This window comes from Mustela lutreola, chromosome 17, assembly GCF_030435805.1.
Source record: "Mustela lutreola isolate mMusLut2 chromosome 17, mMusLut2.pri, whole genome shotgun sequence".
In the NCBI taxonomy this organism is placed as follows: Eukaryota; Metazoa; Chordata; class Mammalia; order Carnivora; family Mustelidae; genus Mustela; species Mustela lutreola.
In genome coordinates this window covers 5,969,294-5,990,959 of record NC_081306.1, presented here as the reverse complement: position 1 = coordinate 5,990,959, position 21,666 = coordinate 5,969,294, and the positions used below count along the sequence as shown (strand labels likewise).

General features: G+C 45.9%; 1 protein-coding gene across 3 annotated transcripts in view; it reads right to left on the bottom strand.

Moving 5' to 3' along the window:
- The window catches only part of PRKCB (protein kinase C beta), a 325,529-nt gene that overhangs the window by 104,777 nt on the left and 199,086 nt on the right, over window positions 1–21,666 (bottom strand). For all 3 annotated transcript variants that reach the window (XM_059154821.1, XM_059154819.1, XM_059154820.1), the window contains exons 6-7: window positions 2,163–2,319; window positions 846–980 (exon numbers count right to left, since the gene is read on the bottom strand). In XM_059154821.1, the coding sequence (XP_059010804.1) occupies window positions 846–980; window positions 2,163–2,319 (292 nt within the window). The remainder of the gene's footprint in view (window positions 1–845; window positions 981–2,162; window positions 2,320–21,666) is intronic.

Sequence of the window (21,666 nt, the reverse complement as noted above, 5' to 3'; positions counted from 1 at the left end):
CCCCTATGGCCAGGCTTGGTAAGTGGTCCCAACGAGGGAGTATTTTCCTATAGAGCTGCAATCTGACAGAAGATTGGGTGTATTTTTAGGGTACATTGTAAGAGCCATTTTAGTGCCCATGGGGCCAGTTAAGACACGAAGCTGTGTAAAGTTAGACGGATGTAAGGCAATAGGGAATGGTGAAGACTAGGGCAAACAGAAAATCCATGTCCTGTCTGAAGAGGGCATGAACTACTCACCTGTTCTCAGTTACTGCCTTCTAGGCTCTGTGCATCCAGATATTTCTGGTTTTGCAAGCCAGAAGTCCAGATTTTTTTTTTTTTAAGTAGGCTCCATACCCAGCATGGAGCCCAATGCAGGTCTTGAACTTGTGACTCTGAGGTCAAGACCTGAGCTGAGATCAAGAGTAGGACACTTGGGGGCACCTGGGGGGCTCAGTCAGTTAGTGATCTCCGGGTCCTGCGATTGAGCCCTGCATCGGGCTCCCTGCTTCTCCCTATGCCTCTGCCTCTCTCCCTGCTCATGTGCGCACTCTCTCTCTCTCAAATAAATAAATAAAAATCTTTTTTAAAAAAGTTGGATGCTTAAGCGACTGAGCCACCCAGGCACCCCCAGAAGTCCAGATTTTTATAGAAAATGTCCAGATTTTGAAAATACTAGGAACTGATTTTTTTTTAAGTACAAGGACCAAATAAAACATATCCGTGAGGCAGATCCAATGTACCAGCCATCACTCTGTGACTCCGTTTTCGTATTTCACTTTTAAGACAAAAAGGAAAACATCCTTCATCCCACATTCGATGGACCAAGCTATATGGCAGCTTTCAAAGCAACATCCTGCTTACCAGCCGTCAACACCAGCTTTCTGCAGTTCAGAAATTCCAAAAGACAAAGATCCCATGAAGTCATTCCTGCTGGTCAGATCCCAGTCCCAAATCTCTACGGACAGTCTTCTGTCTTTGTCCGATTCTTTCAGTTGGCTGCCGAGAGCAAGAAGAGAGAAGTCAGAGGAGCTTACCGTGATTTCTCAAGCAGATGAAATGTTTAAGAGGAAAAGGCCTGAAGGTGGAAATTTTTAAAAGATTACAAGCTCTTGCCAGCTGCATACTCTGTTTCCACCCCAGGCAAGCTCCCCAGGGAGGCAGGGCTGCTCAAGTCCCGCAGCCCATGGCTCGCCCGGGTGAAGGACCTGGACCAGCGCCACCACAAACAGTTCTAGCCGCTTCCTTACATCTTAATAGAGTTCGGGATGTTCGGGAAACCCTAATGACAAAGCGTCAGCAAGAACTCTGGGTATCGATGACATAATTGCATGAGTGTTTGCACACACGTGAGTTGGCATGAGACACACGTGGAGGAAGCAGTCCTGCTGGCGCTGGTCGGCGGAAGCTGTTCTGAGGCGTGTCCTTGATTGAGGCTGAGGTGTGCCCCCACTTTCCCCCTGAGAGAGGTAACAGGGGGATGGGGCTCCCACAAGGAATCATGCTTTTGGCCCACAGCCTCTGGTGTCAGACTTCAGAATCTCCGCACAGAATGACCCCACATTGGCTGGGGGGGCTCTGGGCACATTCCTTAACGTTGTCACGCCCCATTGGTTAAATAGGGATGAAATGGCCAATGAACCCAGACCATTCACTAGAGTGCCTTTTACAACCGCGATATGCTCCATAAACACTGGCTGACGTCACTAACCCTTGTGGGCCCAGATGCCTGAAAAAGTGACCCCAGGTCCTTGGAGCACTGGCCCGGGAAGATCGGCTGTGGAAGCCAGCAGAGAACTCTCGATGGGCTGTGGCCCCAGCACATCCATTCCCCCAGACTCAGCCCCACAAGGGTTATCACCACACCCTATGGGTTACGTCCCACTGTTCTCTTAGACCAGAACGTCTCCCACAACTTGCCTTCACCTAGCAACACATCGCACTACTTTCTACCCCACCCACTCCGCACACCACAGACATTCTCAACTCTATTAAAAAAATAAGTTCCAATTTTTACTTGGCTTGCAGTGCAAAACTGCAGATGGACGGGGAGTAAGGAAAGGGAGGGGGCGAGGGACGGAGGGGAGGAACGAAAGGGAAGCTGGAGGGGCCCTCCCCAAGGCTGGTGGCCCCCACGGCCAACCCCACGGCCCACGCCGGGCGGCGGCCATTCTAACTTACAATCTGAATGTCTCGTTCCACTCGGGGTTGAGGGAGCATTTGATGGTTTTGGTCTTCTGCTTGCTCTCGCTCTTGGGGTCGGGAATCAGTTTCAGTTTCACGTAAGGGTCTGACAAGCCATTGGGGTCCATGGGTACAAGGTTTTTAGCATCTCTTACTGAAAAAAGAAAAAGCAATTTCAGCATTAATAGTCCTGTCGTGTTTAAGCATCAACCAGCGAGGGTCGGAGACCCTGGGGATGAGTTCTCGGCATCACACTGGTCTCATAGGAGATGGGACTTAGGGTCATCCACAGCTAAGAAGCACACAAAGCAAGATGCACCGGTCAGATGGAGTCAACCTCTTAACTGGTATGAGTTCGACGCCGACTTCTGACTTCCCCACTGCTCTGCCCGTTGGGCCCCCAAGATTAGCTACATGCTCTCAAAGCTTGTGTTCCACAAAGCCAACAAGAAAGACTGGCTTCTTTCACCGAACATAATATTTTCAGGGTTCTTCCATGTTGTGGCATGGATCAGCGCTACGTTTATGGCTGAATATTGTCCCCTTGTATGGACACAGCAAACCCCATTTATCCATTCATCAGGTGGCCATTGAGGCTGTTTCCACACTTTGGATCATGCAAATAGTGCTGCTGTGAACACCTGTGCACTCCGACGCAGAAGGTCACATGTTGTAGGATTCCACTGATAGGAAACACCCAGAACAGGGAAATCCACGGACACACAGACCGGTGGTGGCCAGGAGCTGGTGGCCAGGGAGGGGGAAATGGGGAGTGACTACGAAACAGGTAAGGGGTTTCCTTTTCTGGTGATAACATCTTTTGGACCTAGATACGGGTGATGGTTGCACAACCCCATGAATATACTAAGCGCCCGTGAATGGTACATTTTAAGATGGTTAATGGTTAATTTTGTGTTCTGTGAATTTTACCTCAATTCAAAAAGCAAAAGCTGAAAGAGAAAGAGTTGCTCTCATGACCTTCACCCAGACAGAAGGCTGGAAAAGTACCGCAGCACGACAGGTGAGCTCCACCCTCAACGAGGAACACAGTAAAGGAGGCTGTACGATTGGCTTAAAGAAGGGGCGTCTGGGTGGCTCCGTTGTTAAGCATCTGCCTTTGGCTCAAGTCATGATCCCAGGGTCCTGGGATCGAGCCCCGCATCAGGCTCCCTGCTTGGTGAAAAGTCTGCTTTTCCCTCTCCCACTCTCCCTGCTTATATTTCCTCTCTTGCTCTCTCACTCTCTAATAGATAAATATCTTTTAAAATATTTCCTGAAAAGGGGCCCCTGAGTGGCTTAGTGGGTTAAAGCCTCTACCTACAGCTCAGGTCATGATTTCAGAGTCCTGGGATCAAGCCCTGCATCAGGCTCTCTTGCTCAGCAGGGAGCCTGCTTCCCCCTCTCTCTCTGCCTGCCTTTCTGTGTACTTGTGATCACTCTCTCTTTCTGTTAAATAAATTTTAAAAATCTAAAAAAAAAAAAAAAATTCCTGGGCGGGGGGAATAAAGACTGGCTTAAAGAAGAAAGGAAGCAGAGGGTCAGTAATGTAGACACAACACCAGCCTAGGGAAACAAGAAGCTACATAAGCAGCCATGAGAAGGAGATGGGAAAATGGGAGTTGTATGGGTCATAAGTATACGATGCCAACCACCTCACTTATGATAGAAAAATCCAAAGTATTGCATTAGCAGATTGAATCAAGCGATCTGCCAGAAGGCCAATATAGAATGACTCTTACCAGGAATGCAAAGACGGTTCAATCATAGAAAATCTATTATTAAAACATTCATTATATGTATAGGTCAAAGGAGAAAACCATTGGATCATTGCAATTAGCTACAAACAGCAGGAAATTGTCCTCCCAGGACAAAAGCTATCTGAAATAACAGATCCATAGTTGAGGATAAATGCAATCCCCTTAAAGGCAGGAAGACGATAGACATCCATGACCCCAGCTATAGTTCAACATTTTTTTCTGAGTGTTCCATAAGTGCAATAATACAATAGAAACAGAATATTAGAAAGTAGGGGATAAAGCATCCCCTCACCTCCTATAACCTTCACTTCATGCTATCACAGCTCATGATAACGGGAGTTTATCATCCCAGAAATTACACCACTTTCTCAATCTCCACTTCGCGAACCCTACAAGCCAATGCCCCTCCCTATTTTTCCAGTTCATTAACCCTAGTACCCCATTGTGACCAGTCTTACACCAACAGTCAGTCTGTTGAGCCAATCTTTATTGACTCTTCTCCCTATTCTCTCTTGCCTTTACTTCACTCCCAGCCTAGAGTTCATAATGCATTATAATCACTCGCTTGGAAACCCCCTCAACTCTCTTGTTCCTCTTTCTTTCCATTTTATTTATCTGGGTGGGTGGGTGGGGGAACGCAGCCCTAGTTAAATTCAAAGATCTTCTCTTTATTTTCCTACACCCAATCAGCTCACCATTGCTGTTGGGGGCGGGGGTAAGTCAGCCTTTGCTGACTTGTCTAAGACCCTATCACTAGGAAGGGGTTGGGACTGAATACAGGAGATGGAAAAAGGGCTGGGCGGACTGCCAGGAGAGTGACAAGAAGCCCCAGGGGGTCAGTTGTCACTTATTCTGTACCAGGTGTTTCTGTACTCCAGCTTATGGCCTTTCCTTCCATTTATCCACAGCCCATTTATCTCGCTCCATGCCATTCTCGTTCAGGTTATACCTCATTCTTGCACCAAAAGCAAGAACTTTTCTTCTTTGACTTTGACTCAGTTAAGTTCAATAAGCAGGTCCCTGTGAGGCATTAGGCATTCTGTTAGGCACTGGGGACATGGGGATAAGATGAGATGTTGCTCCTGTCCCCCAGGAATACAGAAACCCAAATTTATTCAAAGCATGGTTGACGGCTAATGAGTCCATAGCCAGGTTGCATAGTGTAGTGGATACAAGGCTGCGAGAGGTCAGGTCTTGCATCGTGTCTAGCAGTTACTTCACATTTTGGGACCTCCATTTCTTGACCCAGGAGATGGAGAAATACATACTTCGTTGGGTTGTTGTAAGAGCATAATCGGATGTGAACATACATGTTCAGCTCAGAACCTGGCTCCCACGGAATAGTCAATAAATGCCAGCTCTACTTTTGCTATTTTGTTATTATTATTACACATATTCAGTGTCCCCTCTCATTTGTCCCTTTTATTAAGAAGAGCTAACCACTTCCAAATGGATATCTGGGTCTTCTTTGAGAACTATGCGTCTGACCTTCCCACTTGAACGCTTTTAGGGCTTCCCTCAAAACTTAGTGTGTCTAAGAGTCACCCACAGGGCTTGTGAGGTCCATATCCCTGGGACCCACTCCTACAGATGGATTCTCTGATTCAGTGACTCTGGAGGGAGAGCTACTGACTTGTTTTTCTAACATGCTCCCAGGTGATGCTGCTGCAGCTGGTCCATACAGCAGACATTACACAAAGTGTTTCCAGATGATATAATTTAAGAGCCCCATGCATCTTTCCCATAGACTACAATCTCCAACTGTTACTTTCTCCCATTTCTTGAGCCTTCCAGGGAAAATAGCATGTGCCTCTTTCTAGGTTGGGATCTTGTAATGACACATCTATCACGGAGTAAGCTGAATAAAAACATGATCTGAGGCGCGCTGACGTGCCAGGAACTTGTCTGTCTGGGTGATTGGCAACACATGTGCAAGTGGGAACGGCTCACATCTCTTCTGTCAAGACCCACACCCCCTCCCACCTTACTCCCCGTGCTATGAGCTGACACCACAGCACCATCACCAGAACTTTCTTCCACTGTAAATTTACAAGCTCCTTTCGAGGGCTCTTGATGGGACAAGTGTGTGTTAGTTTGAGCCAATCTTTACAATGAATGCTTTGAGAATGACCTCTCCTTGGGCCTCTGCTTCTCCTGAACCCAATATTCGAGACCGAGGTAGGACTCCATCTCTTCCCCAGCCCTTAGAGATCTTTTCTTCCTCTTTGGTCCTTTTGGGTCTATTACTGAAGAGGATGGGAATGCGGAGAGGAATGGAGTGAAATGGATTCTGAACCTGCTGGTGTTCGCATCTCAAGAGCTCTCGTCCCCGAAACCAACACGTCGTGAGCAGAGGACAGCAGCTGCCGGCTAAGACCCAGAGGCCTGTCTCTCCTGAAGCTTTTCAAAGTAGAGTCCTGTTTCCCAGCCACAACGTACTGAGGAAGCAAATCTCTCTAGACCACACTTGGCGAGACTGACTTTGATTTTTCTTGATAAATGTTTCTTTACTATCTTTGTTGAAATCCAGCCAGCCCAGATGGTACAAAATGCTTCACACAAAGCAGAAATAGCAACCTTCCCCCCCTGGTGGAAGTGTGCTCAATGTACAGAAGAAAAGTGTCCTGATCCAGAGAACACTGCTCGCCTTGGATGTGATACAGGCAGGGGGTGAGGGCTGGCTGTTTCCATCAAAGGGTCCTCGGAGCAAAAGAGGCCTTCTGCACGCAGCTGAAAGTTACCTAGGACAGTGCTGAGCCCATAAAAAGGCAGCACTACTGTGAACTCTTCTCCTAAGAATTGTTCTTCAAGAACTCTCCTACTCTTTCCCCTGACCCACTCACCACCCCACAGCAACCACCCAAAACACAACTCTTTATTAGAAAAATCTGAATAGTGGTGCTGCTTAAAAGCTTTTATCTCACACATTGTGGGAGATAACCAACTCCTTTAAAAGGCACTTCTTCCAGTATCATGAGTCCTCACTTGTCCTCCCCACCGTGGCCACACAACAGCTCTTCAGAGCAATGCCCGCTAACAAGCAGTTATGCCTGAGGATGTCTGCAGCAGCCAAGTGTAGGAAATACTGCGTGCCTCCCCTCCCGAGAGCGGAAGGGGACTAATCCATGCATCGCCACACTGAGAAACACTATCCCATGTTAACCACAGGGACCTTCTATAGGCATGTACATGGTGAACAAAATGGCAGGTGAAGACAGATGGTGACGATACAAAATTTTTTTTTTTTTAAAGAAAAATGTGCCCACCAGTGGTTCGACTGTGGCAATGCAGATTCCCCACTATGAATAAATCACAGCATTGGATCAATGTACATTTCCTGATACATTCGGATCACTGTACCATGCCGTGTGAGAGGATGTTCTCGTTCCTAGAAAATACACACTCAAGTGTTTAGGGCAAAGGGGAACCATAGACTCCAACTTATTGTCAGACGGCTCAGAGAAAAAAAAATATATGTTTATAAAAATATTTCATAAAGGGAATGATTTAAAAAAAATGGAGCAAAATATGACCATTTGGTAAATCAGGTAAAGAAGATGTGGTTGTTCCTAGCCATGCATCTTTCTGTAATTTTGATGTTATGTCAAAATAAAGGGATTTGAAAACCAGGGCCCTCCAAACCTTCAAGACAAAAGTACAAAAAACTTTCGGATGACCACCAGGAGCTGTTTGAAGTGGGGGATCACAATATGGTACACCAGAATCTAACGTTAGGCTTTATGTGAACTAACTAGAATTAAAATAAAAAACTTAAATAAAACAGCAACAATACATTTTTCTACAATGTCACATGTGATTTTTAAATATATATAAAAGAACCTGGAAGAATATGCCCCAAATTGACTTACTGTAATGATTATATCTGAGGAAGAGTTAAAGAAACTTGGTTTGGGGGTTGTGGGAAAAATAGACTTTAGTCTTATCTGTCACATTGGGAATTTATTACAAAGAGAAAGCATTTTTGTATGAATGGCATTGCTTAAACTAAATTTTTAAAAAACAACTCAGTTGTGCATCTCTGGCCTCTAAGAACCCATTGCCCTTGGCCTTCAGGGACACTCATCCTGTTCTCCAAAGATCACAGAACAATTAGGTCTGCAGAATGAGGCCCCAAAACTCACGATTTGGATCACAGGACCTTTAGTGAACAACACAGAGATGGGGGTTCCCTCACTGAGATTAGTGGACACCCTCAGCACCTACCCTGAGATCACAGCAGGGATGCAAGCAGAGACTCAACATGTTTAAAAAAAAAAAAAGAGAGAGAGAGAGAGAGCCATCAACCTATTTTTGCTATCCTGCCCTACTCCTCTCCTATTCCGATGCCCCCTGCCGACCCCTGCCAGTGGCCGACACCTTACCTGGGTCTCTGGCTAACCCCCAATCCCTCCCACTGCCCGCCACACCCTCTCAAGTTTCAAGCTCCTGCGGCCCTTCACTCCAAAGTCTACCCCTGGATCTGTGTCCCTTCAATTCCTATTCATTGTTACTTCCTCGAACCCCAAAACTCTCTGATGCTCTGGCTTTGGTGAGCCTCAGATCATCAAAGGGGAAAGAATCCCCTTTCCATAGGCATCCTAACTGGCCATCCCCTGTGGCCTCATCTGATAGGTTCTAAACCCAAAGCGAGCCAACCCGGGGTCTCTGGGTACCCACACACGGCATCGAGGTCACCCCTAGCACGTTGTGGCCGAGGGCTCCTGCAACAGCTGGCTTCCTGTCGCTGCTGGCGGTGGTACAGTTATCACACATCTAATTATCTGTGTGGAGACAGACTTCCAGCTGGGACCGTCACAGTGTCTGTCTAGAAGACAGCCTGTCAAGTCACGGCAAGTGAAACGAGGGTGGTGCGTTAGTGCGGAGGAAATCGGGAACTAAGTCAGCAACATGCAGACTTCAGAGTCAGACAGACCCCGGTTTGAGTCCCACCTCTGCCTTAACTCTCACTTAACTGGGTGATCTTGGTTAAATGACTTCTCTGACCCTTGGTTCTCCCCGTCTCCAGAAGGCAGGTAAAACCACAGACAACTCAGCGGGATGGTGGATGGTAGCTAGGACAGACAGCCTCAGTCTGTCCCTGTTGTCCCTGAACTCTCAAAGGAGTTCTGCCTTGGACGGTAGATTTTATGGTGACCCTAATTAAAGAGGACAGAGCATTAGAGGGGAAACCAAAGCACATGGCAGAGGCTCAACAAATGCGCATTCCCTTTCTCCTTAGGGAGAATTCAAATCAAATTATGGAACGATCCAGAGACATCTCCAGGCTAAAAGAGCATTCCTCCAATGTGGCCTTCACACAAATCAATCTGGAGGAGGTACTAAGAGCATGATAGATCATCTGAAAGCAAATGGGACCCCTCTCCCTCTTCCGTTAGGACCACCTCTCCATCCCGAACCAGGCACCTGGAGCCTCACTTCCTCCAACCTCGCCCATCACCTTTGAGCCTCTTCGGTTCCTACTCCCTTTACCCCAGTTCTGTGGATCTCCTTGAATCCTCGGAGCCCCTCAAGTCTTTCCTTAGCTCTGGCGCATCTGTGCACTGCTGTGGTATGAATTCTCTCCCGCACCTGCCCATATGGAGCCATTCTGGCCAGGGTACCTCCGACCACCAGCGACACATGGCACAGAGACTGTCCCTGCAGAAAACCATCATACGTGGGGGCCTGGGGCCACTACATAACACTCCTGGGTCTCCAACCACAGCTTGGCCCTCCTCACCTCCTGTCTGCCCTGGCATCCCTAATCAGTTGCCTGTCCCATTCTCTGCAGAAGCAACATCAGGAGCGCCCGTTCTTAAGGCTCTCATAGATTCCTATTCCTTCTTATTCGCCCTGTGATCTTCTGTCTCATATGTTTGTGTCGTGGATTTTTAGTTCTTAATGGAAATGTGGGCCGAGTAATTTGAGGGCATTCCCTTACAAGCTCATGCATCACCAATTTTGTGCAAAGAAAAGAAGGGGATTGTCTCATTAAGATAGAGGTGGGGCGCCTGGGTGGCTCAGTGGGTTAAGGCCTCTGCCTTCAGCTCAGGTCATGGTCCCAGGGTCCTGGGATCAAGCCCCGCATTGGGATCTCTGCTTGGCAGGGAGCCTGCTTCCTCCTCTCTCTCTCTGCCTGCCTCTCTGCCTACTTGTGATCTCTGTCAAATAAATAAACAAAATCTTTTTTAAAAAAATAGAGGTAATTAAGAATTTCTCTAATTAAATTATCTAAGTCATCTATATCTATGTTGTTGCTTTTTTTTTTTTTTTTTTTTTCATTTTACCTGTTTTATCTGTCAAAGACTAACAAAGCATGTTTCAAGACCCTCCTGCTATGGTATTTCTGTATACTTTTTTCATTTCAACTAGCTTCTGCTTTATGTACTTTGACCCTGTGTTATTTGAGATTCATGTCCACTTTTCAGTCTTAGAGCATACCTTTCACAATTAAAATATTCTTTCTGTACAGTTCATTATTTGTCCTGAACTCTACTCTGGATACAGGTGCTTTTCCATTTGCCCTCGTCTTTTCTCCAGGAACATCTGCTACCCGTTTACCCCTGGATAAATATTGTTCGTCGTCTACATCTATCATTTTTTCATGACTGTATTCATTTCTTGCTCTCCTTCCTCCACCATCTGGGAGCACCCCTTAAATTTGTTTCCATATTACTGATTATATTTTATCCAGTAGGCATTCCTGCATTCACTGTTTCTATGAATTTTATTTATTTATTTTGAAAGATTTTATTTATTTATTTGACAGACAGGGATTACAAGTAGGCAGAGAGGCAGGCAGATAGAGAGGAAGGGAAACAGTCTCCCTGCTGAGCAGAGAGCCCGATGCGGGGCTCGATCCCAGGACCCTGGGATCATGACCTGAGCCGAAGGCAGAAGCTTTAACCCACTGAGCCACTCAGGCGCCGCTGTTTCTATGTATTTTAATTTACTGTTTTAAGTTACCTGGTATCAACTGCCTAGGTGGTGCAGTTGGTTAAGTGTCTGACTCTTGGTTTCAGCTCAGGTCATGATCGCAGGGTCATGAGATCGAACTCCCATGTCAGGCTCTGTGCTCAATGGGGAGTCTGCTCAGGTTTCTCTCTTCCTCTCCCTCTGGCTCCCACCCCCCACACACATGTGATCTCTCTCTCTCTCCCAAATAAATAAATCTTTTAAAAATGGACAAATTACCTGGTATCATAGCATGGATACTCTTCTTGCTCAAGCCTTCTTGGCCCGCTCTATTTCATTTCAGTCTACTGACTGATTTCCTCCTTCCTACCTTTCTTTCCTTTATTTTTCTCTCCCCGCCTTCCATCCATCTTCTATGCATTTACTTCCTGTCTACAGCATTGATTTAATTTCTCAAATTAGCATACAGTGAAAAGACTTCTTTTGGTATATAGTCTTGTCCCATCACGATGGTTTTATCTTCTCAAGAACAGTATAGAAGTAGAATAATACAGTATTCAACCTTCTGAGATTGGCTTCTCTTAGCATAAAGCCACTGAGAGTCATCCAAATGTCATGTATGAGTAGTTAACTTCTTACTATCGATGAGTCATCGCACTGTATGGATGTACCACTGTTTATCTGTTCACTTACTGAAGGACATTTGAGTGGTGATTATGAAGAAAGCTACTCTCAATATTCACAGGTTTTTGTGCGAACATCGTGTTTTCACTTCTCAAGGGTAAACTGCTAAGAGTGGGATCATTAAGCCATATGGTAAATGTATCTAAAACCCCCCAAAAAGTTTTCTAGGGGGACTGCAGCATTTTGCACTCCCACCAGCGATGAACGAGAGTCCCTCTTGCTCTGCACACCTGCTAGCCCATTGCATTCAGAATATCTATTATCGCTATTATTTTAGCCATTCTAATAGAGGTGTAGTGATATCTCATTGTGGCTTCAACTTGCCTTTCCTTAATGCCCAAGGATAGGGAGTATCTTCTCATGAATGAATCTGCCGTCCTCACATCATCTTTGGTGGTATGTTTGTTCAAGTCCTTGGTTTGTTTGTAGTGAGGCTGTTGTTTTCCAACTTCTGAGTCTGAGAATTCTTTACTCTAGATACAAGTTCTCTGTCAGAGATGTGATTCGCAAATATTTTCTTCCAACTTCCAGCTTGCCTTTTCATTCCGCAGCAGTGTATTTTGCAGGGCAGAAATTTCTTTTTTTTTTTTTTCAACTTGAATGAAGTCCACTTCATCATTTTTGTCTGAGTCATGTTTTTAGTGTCAAGTAGACCTCTGTATAACTCCAGGTCATAAACATTTTCTCCTTTGCTCTCTGAAGTTGTATATCTCTACACTTTACATTTAGAACTATGGTCTATTTTCAGTTAATTCTTTCTTTAAAAAAAAAAAAAAAGATTTTATTTCAGACACAGAGAGAGTGAGCGAGTGAGCTTACACACAAGCAGGGAGAGGGTACCAGTGGGAAAAGCAGGCTCCCCACCAAACAGAGAGCCCAATGTAGGGCCCGATCCTGGGACCATGGGATCATGACCTGAGCCAAAGGCCAACACTTAACCAACTGAGCCACCCAAGCACCCCATATTTTCAGTTAATATAAAGTATGAAGTGAAGGTAAAGGTTTATTTTGTTTGCATATGGATGGCCAATCTTTTCTACATCACTTGTTGAAAGACTACTCTTTTTCCTCTATTTCACTGCATTTTGGTTTTTCTTTCTACCTTAAAAAAAAAAAAAATCAATGGGCCATATTTGTGTGGATATATATGAACCCTCTACTCTGTTCCAGTCACATAGATCTATCCTCTGGCCAAGCCACACTGCTCCATTGCTGAAGCTTTATATAATAAAGCCTTAAGACTGAGGATTGTGGTTCTTCCAATTTCATTCTTCATTTTAAAACAGATAATAAGTCTATAGTACAATCAGCAAGAACTGACATGCTGAGTCTTCCAATCCATGAACATAATGTCTTACCATTTATTCAGATATTATTTCAGTGTTTTGTCCTTTTCAGCATACAGAGCCAAGACATATTTTGCTAGGTTCATATCTAAATATCTCATTTATTTTGGAGCTACCATAAATAGTTTTTTTTTTTCCAGTTTGGGTTTCTCATTGTTTACTGTTGATATATGGAAATACAATTCGTGTGCTGACCTTGTGTCCTTCAGCCTATTTAAACCTATTTGTTCTGGAAGGTTTTTTGGTAGACTCTTCTGGATTCTCTACATAGACAATCACATTTTCTGTGTATACAGCCAGTTTTCTGTTTTCCTTTCCAATCTGTGTTTCTCCATCTGTATTTACAATGTTTAAATTTCTTTTTATTGTCTTATTGCACTGGCTAGATCTTCCAGTATGATATTGACTAGAGTGGTGGACATCCTTGCCCTGTTCCAGAGCTCATGGGGAAGGCATGCAGTCTTTCATTATGAAGCATGTCGTAGATATTCTGTAGATGTCCATTATCAGGTCAAGGAAGCTCCCTTCTATTTCCATGACACCGAGAAATTTCATCATAAGTGGATATTAAGTTTTGTCAAATATTTTTATGCATCAACAGATACGTTTGTGTGCTCTTTCTTTAGATTATTAATATGATGGATTACATTATTATTGAAACAGCCTTGCATTCCTAGAATAAAAGTCACCTGGTTGGGGTGTATTTTTTTTTTATGTAATTCTGGATTTGATTTATTTTGAAGATTTTTGTATTTATGTTCATAAGAAATATTTCTCTGTATTTTTCTTGTACTGCTTTTGTCTGGTTTTGGTATCGGGGTAATGCTAGCTTCATAAAATAAATTAGGAAGTGTTCCTCCTCTTCTCTTTTCTAGAAGAAAAAGTGCTATTTCTTCTTTAAATGTTTGGTAGAATTCCACAATACAAATTTCATTTCAAGCATTTCTTTATCTGGATGCTATAAATTTTGAACGTGTTACATTTTAATTTTCTTTTCATTGGTTCAAAATACTTTCTAACTTCCCTTGAGATTCCATCTTTGAACCATGGATTATATAGAAGTTTGTTTTTTTTTAATTTCCATATTTTCCCATGGGCCTCTTTTCCCATGATTTTAATTTCTACCTAAATGCACTTTACTGAGCTCTAGGACATTATACACAACTGTCTAATGTATATTTAGTGCTGGATGTCTCATAAGTACCTTAACTCAAAATGTCCAATAATACTCATTATCTCCATGTTCTCTCCCATGACCATGCCTGCTCCCCCTCTTTCAGTGCCATTATTGATGAGTGCTCAACCATCCACCGGACTGTCCAAGTGAGTAATCTGGAAACCACCCTGGTCTCCTCCTCCTGGCGCAACCTCACCTAGGACTACGTACTGCCCATGCTACCTCTTTATCATTTCATGTACCTGAGGCTTTCTTATTTTTTTTTTAAGACTCTATTTATTGATTTGAGAAAGAGAGATAGACCAAGAGCAGGGAGAGGCAGACTCCCAGCCCTAGCAGGGAGCCCAAGGCGGGGCTCAGTCCCGGGACCCTGAAATCAAGACCTGAGCCAAAGGCAGACACTTAACTGACTGAGCCACCCAGGCACGCCTTCCCCCGGAGCCTTTCTTATTATCCATACAAAAACCACCTTAACAGCAATAATTGTGTCACAGGATTACTGTCATTATTCAGGTATACTTGAAGTCTGGAAAGTGTCTACTATTGTCCTTAACAATGATAAGTGGTTAGCAAACAGCAGTCACTCACTTAGCTGTAGTTTGGGCATTCATTTTTTTATTTCTTTCCTGGTAACTAAGATCCTTCCAGTTACCTTCTTGACGACAGTCTTGCTCCAGGCTGCCCTTTCTCTATGCCCTACCCCAAAGTGATCTTCTAAAATCTCAAGTCTGAACACATACTCTCTAAACAAAACCCTTCAGAGTTTAAGAAATCTATTATTATTCACTATAAAACTAGGTCAAAGGGGGAAAACATATCATTACTCCAGAAAATTATAAAAATTACAAAAGGAAAGCGGCAAAATTCAGTAATCCTTCTTTCTTTTAACCCTTAGAAAAATGGAAAAAGATGGAAGCTTTTCTTGGTAGAATATATACGTCAAAGGCCTTCATCACACATACTGGTACAATGCTAGAGGCATCTCCATTTCCATTAAGACCACAATCAAATTAAGAACGCCCACCACTATAATTTAACATCGCTCTGGGAGTACCAACGAATGCAATTACATAATAGGAAGGTATTAAGAGGCTCAGACATTGGAAAAAAGACAAAATTAGGCAGTATTGTCTGAACTGTAGCCTACAGAAATTCCTCAGTGGTCCTGGTCTGTGACTGACACTCTCTTTCTAGTTTGCAGACCTCATAAATTTTTCCCATTTTTAATCTCTTAGTCATTCAGCAGGGATTTGGATGAAGGAGAAGTTAAATATATGGTCTCAGTTGAACAAGAATTACTTTTTTAATTAGGAAAAAAAATGTTACTCTAAATCTGAAAGGACTCGTTGCTTAATGGAAGGCCAGTCTTGTGCACATTATTCTTTTCACTTTTAAAGATTTATTTATTTATTTGACAGAGAGTGAGAGAGAGAGAGAGAGAGAGAGAGACAGAGAGCGCACAAGCAGGGGGAGCAGCAGGCAGAGGGAGAAGGAGAAGCAGGCTTCCCGCAGAGCAGGGAGCCCCATGTGGGGCTCGAACCCAGGACCCTGGGATCATGACCTGAGTCAAAGGCACACACTTAACCGACTGAGCCACCCAGCGCCCCTGTACATATTATTCTTAATTACCTGGCTTGGGTACTACTTAGAGGCTCCAAGGTTCAGTCAGCTGCTTTCCCCCAGGTTCTGAGTATGCAGGTCAAAATCATGCAACTTTTGTGCTCTGTAAGCTCGTTCTCCTTGGAACCAAAAACCTAAAAACTGGGCAGTTCTAAGCCCCTGAGACCAATTCAGTATCATCTGTTCCCTACAAAGATTTCTCTGGTGACCCAGGGTCCTGCAACTCCCAGGGCTGTTCTACAGTCCCTGACTCTATATAGTCTCACCCCTGAAGTCCAGAGACCACCCGCCTTCCCAGGGAGGCTCTGATTGAATCCCCCTTGAGGTTTCACAAGCCCAGTCTCTGAACACCCCCAAAGGGGTGGGCAGTATCACCGCCAGGTCCCTCCGGGGTGGCAGGACCCGATGCAGACAGAAGAGCTTCAGACCAGCTTGCAAAAACGAGAAGAAACCCTGCCCCCGTGAACATCTGTTCCCCTCAGGCTGGCCCTGGGGGTCTCTGCGGATGCTCAGGACAGATGGTTGTAAGGCATCCAATAAGCTAGTTCTGTTCTTTTCTTTTTTGTTTTTTTTAAGATTTTATTTATTTGACAGCGATCACAAGTAGGCAGAGAGGCAGGCAGAGGGGGAGAAGCAGGCTCCCCGCTGAGCAGAGAGCCCAATGTGAGGCTCGATTCCAGGACCCCGGGAACATGACCTGAGTGGAAGGCAGAGGCTTTAAGCCATGGAGCCACCCAGGCGCCCCGCTAGTTCTGTCTCTTGTTCGGAGACCACTGCACATCCCAAGTTCAGAGACGACAAGGACAGCCGAGGCCTACAGCTCCTTCACCCTCATCCTCAGGACGGGAAGCACGATGGTGCACCTGGGCGCCCCCCACCCCCGCCCCAGCCTGGGCCCTCATGCTGAGTAAATGCTGCAGAAGCACCAGGCCGGGGCCATTCAAAACCTCGGCGGCAGCGGCTGCTGACATGGCTTTGGGCACTGCTCCACGATGTGATTATTTCTAAAGATGGGACATAAATACTAACATGGGGCCCCTGGAGCTGCAGAGTCGCTACTTGGCAGCTTAATTTGGACATTCAATCAAAACTGTCCGTCGGCAGCTTTACACATCCCAAGCAGCCAGGGCCAGAAGCCCCGCAATCTGCTCTCTAAGCGATGGGTTGAATTTCCAGACGCTTGGGACAAAAGCCTACGCAGCTCAAGGAAGGCGGGCTTACCCCGCTTCTGTGGAGGAACACTACAGATTTTCTCATTTCTTCGGTGGGCTCCCCGCTTTGGTGGAAGAGCCCTATCTACATTAACCACATCACTGAATCATGGAATCCGATGGATTTTTTTAAGACCTCAAAGCCATATTCCCATGCCATGTTCCCTGGGGCCGTCAGAGGAAAGGGCTGTCATTCGAAGATAAGTTTTCTGTTTCTTCAACCGTCATACAGGGGCGATGGGGGAAGAAAACATCTGTTAGGAGGAGTCCCAACAGGAGAATATTCCCCCGCTTAGGTGCTGTCAAACATCCTCAATGGCACAGAAGCACTAAAAGAAGGAGATTTTCCTGCTGGATTCGCTTCTCCTAAATGGACAGATGGAAGGGTTGGACAGATGGGTAGGCGGATGAATGGACAGATAGAGGATTGGCTGGAGCAGTGGAGGGAGGGAGGGACAGATGGATGGATGGATGGATGGATGGACGGACGGACAGATGGACGGATGGACAGATAGATGGATGGATGACTAAAGCAATGGGTTTTAATCAAGCTGACAGAGACTGCCATCCTTCTCGTTTTATTTTTATTATAATTTTGCCAAACTACTCACAACCCAAGGCCATTGTAGCACATACTGAATCTTCACCACCTTCCCACTCTCAAACACACACACACGCACATGCATGCACACATTATATTCACGTTATATTCAAAATACTTCCAAAATGGCATAATCCAGGTGCCAGGGAACTAATACTAATGCCATCCTCAGCACTGCCACAGGGTCTTGGAGGCCCCTGGCTTGTGCAGGTGGTAACTTTAGCTGCTGTAGGCTGGAGGAGGTTCAGGGAGGCTCCGAGAAGAGCTGAGGCAGTGAGGAGGGTCATCTTGGGTAGATCCCAGCCATCTGCCTGCTGATGCAGAATGTTGCTGGGGTATTCTGGAAGAACATCTATCCTCACTGCACGCAGACACTCATGTACATCTGATAACCATTTATAAAAGCATGCACAGCTGGGGTGGGAGGGTTTTATTGCTTCTGGTCTATCACAGCCTCACCCTATGCCCCTTTCTGATAGTCCAAGCTCAGCTCAGACCCAGGTAAACCTTCTGGGGACCCTGACTCCCTGAGGACAAGTGAGCCCTGTGATGTTTGTCTCTGCGGGTCAGACAGCTAATCTGAGGCACACCCGTGGCTGGGTAATACGTTGAGGCTTTAGTGATGTGTTTCTTCCATTTTGCATTGCGCGGACTTCTGTCGCTCTACCTGGACGCCCTTCCCCTCCATCCGCCACCATGCAGCTAGACATGAGTCATTCGTGCCTCAGGGAAAAGGGACAAAAGCAGCAAATTCTTGGCTTTTCAGTTCTAGACGCTTCTGCCTCTACCTTCCTAACCCTGAGACCTCCTTTGAAAGCAGAGCTCCAGAACATTAGGGAGAATACAGACAGCAGCAGAGATCACTCTTTCCCGTCCCTTTTTGTCTCTCTTTTCTCCAGACTCTGAAGTAACCCCACATTTCTCCTTCAGCCAGAAAAGCCAAAGTTCCTAGACTTATCCCCTCATGACACAGACTCCCAGGAACATCCCCAGCCCGATTATTCTGGGAAGAGATAGGAGTCCAAATCCCAAATGGGCTTAGCCAGGATGTGTAAAAAAGACACATGTGATTTCCAACAAGCTCAAACCAGCTCCCCTTTCCCTCACGCCATGACCTAAAAAGTGCCGTTCCAGGAAGAAGGCTCTTCAGGTGGGGGTGGGGCTGTCCCTAACCAGAAGCATCAGCATCTCCTGGGAACTTGGTAGGCATGCAGATTCCCAGGCCTCACCCCAAGCCTCCTGATTCAGAAAGTCAGGGGGTGGAGTCCAGCAATTTGTATTTTCACACACCTCCTAGGTTCTTTTGACGCACATTCAGGTACGAGACCTGCTGTTTTCAACCCACGCGCCCCGTGGGACTTCCTCAGAGGAAGGAAATGTCCATGGTCAAAAGTGGACTATTATGGGGGCGCCTGGGTGGCTCAGTGGGTTAAGCCGCTGCCTTCGGCTCGGGTCATGATCTCAGGGTCCTGGGATCGAGTCCCACATGGGGCTCTCTGCTCAGCAGGGAGCCTGCTTCCTTCTCTCTCTCTCTGCCTGCCTCTCCATCTACTTGTGGTTTCTCTCTGTCAAATAAATAAATAAATCTTTAAAAAAAAAAAAAAAGTCGACTATTATGTGGCTACTGAGTACTCGAGACAGGATCATGTGTCCCAAGAACGGTTCTTCAGCTTATCCAATGTTCATTAATTCAACTGGAAAGAGTCACCTGTAACCAGTGGCTACCATGTTGCACGGCGCAGCTTGGACCAGGGCGTCAGCCTCTTGACAGACGCCGCTGCCTTCACTCTGGCCTTCGAGGTCAGCTTATGAGCTGCAGACAAATTAATCTTCCTGAAGCACAGATCTTATCAAGTCATTCCTACTCTCAAAAAAAAAAAAAAAAATCCTCAGTGACTCACCATTGCCTAGTGATTTCCAGTCCATGTTCTTTTTGTTCTTTTTTAGGAAGCTAAAAAATAATCTATTCCCAAATAGGATAGAAATAAAGATTAAATAATAACAAACTGGTCACAAGTGAGCTCTTGCTATGAGCCGAGCACTGTCCTCCGTACACATGTTGTCTCATGTAATACCGCCCAAAGTCTTAGGACGCGGATATTACCATTCCCCCATTTTGCCTATGCGGAAACTGAGCAGAGGAGGTTTAAATGACTCGATCAAGGTCACAGAGATGGTATCAGTATGGCTTGGTTCTGAGCTCAGGCTGTCTGGCTTCAAGATTGAATCCTTCACCATGACATCACACTGCCTGTGAAAACCCACAAAGGTCAGACCTTCCCCCCCAAGTGTGCCTCTTGTTTAATCCATAACTATGGTCCTATGTTCTGTAGCAGCAGTCTGCCTTTAACACATCACTCTCTCCTGTAGTGAACAAGCAAAAGCCATCTTCAGATGTCTCAGACATATTTCTCCCCAGAATAGCATCCTTCCATTTCAGAAGTTGCCTTTGGCACATTTTCGTAAAGTCAGCACATCATTCATCAAGGTGTAAAAAAAATAATAATAATAAAAATAAAAATGTTGGGGAAAATACCGTACTTTAGACTACTAAAGCCCAGAAGGGAGGAGCAAGCTGAACTGGGCACCTCCACACCTCCATAATGGTAACACCATAGCCGGGACCCTGGCACAGGGCCCGAAGAAGTCTAGGTCCCTCCAGAATGTGTCCATTGTGATACCTGGCTCCTGTCCCCACCATCACTTTCCAGCCTTCCTGCCACTTCTCCCTTGCATGCATCCCAAATTCCAGTCACCCCTGACAGCTTGCTGCTCCCTCCTCCCGTGGGAAGAGATGGACAGGATCGAGTGCCCGGGACTGTGTCCTCTGGCAGCTTCCCAAGGGACTTGTGGAAAGAGCTGCCAGGCCAGGCGATATCCCCTCTCTTTACTGGATCTTTGCCCTAATTGCAAGTAGGAGCCCTGGTGAGTTGAGCTGGACCAGAACTTTCAACTCTGGGGACACATTAGAATCAGCAGAAATTGAGGTGCCTGGGTGGCTCAGTGGGTTAAAGCCTCTGCCTTCAGCTGGGGTCATGATCCCAGGGTCCTGGGATCGAGCCCCACATCGGGCTCTCTGCTCGCCTCTCTGCCTACTTGTGATCTCTCTCTCTCTCTCTCTCAAATCAATAAAATCTTTTTAAAAAAAAGAGAGAGAGAATCAGCAGAAATTGGAAGGGCTCCTTTTGCTTGCTTTCCTCTAATCCTGTTTGTTTTCAGGGCAACTTGGAGAGAGAAGTGTGTCCCACACCAGAGAGCTCAGGCCCCTCTTACTGTGCAAGTCATATGGAGCGCTAAGCAGTCTGAAGACAGAGGAAGCCTCAAAGAGAAACCCAAAGAGAGCCTACTGAAGGCTGGTCGTGTTTAGGTCGTTAAACTCCTCCTCTTCTGCCTGCAAGAGCCGCCCGCCCCTCTAGCTAAGGCTCAAGAATCAATAGCATCATCCCAGTCCTTAGCCCTTCGACCATATCCTCACACCCGCCCTCGAGCGGAGAACGTTTTAGCTCCCCCTAGAGGTCAGAATGTACACTACGCTTCACCGGTTGGGTTCCCTCCCTTGGTCTGTGGCTCAAAGCCACCTCCCTCTTCAGTTCCATCTCTAGTGCTGCCTCTTTCCTGAAGCCTTTCCTGACTTCATCAAGCCCGGCAACAGGATTCATTCCTTCCTTATGTTCAGTAGCACAGTATATTTTAGGGGGGTCTTTACTTGCCTACGTGTTCTATTACATTGAACAAGTTTTTGTTTTTCTTTTTAAGATTTTATTTATTTGACAGCGAGAGAGGGAGCACAAGCTGGCGGAGTGGGGAAGGGAGAAGTAGGTTTCCTGCTGAGCAGCAGCCTGACGATCTCCGTCCCAGGATCCTGGGATCAAGACCCAAACTGAAGGCAGCCGCCCAAAGACTGAGCCACCCAGACGCTCCTTGAACAAGCGCCTTAAGGGGAGGGACCGTGACTTTCTACTATTTGGGGAAGGAGCGCTGCCCAGTGTCTAAGAGCCTGGCCTCTGACAGACCTGGAATTCAGTTAAAGTAAAGCCAAAGTGCGTGCCCATGGAAAGTTCTCCAGGAAGAGTGGCTGCTACCTCGCTAGACTGAGATGGTCTTCAGAGCTATCATGCATGCCAACCTGTTACTTACTCAACAACTCCTAATCTTACTGTCATTCTCTCCTCTTCAGTGCCTAGGACTGG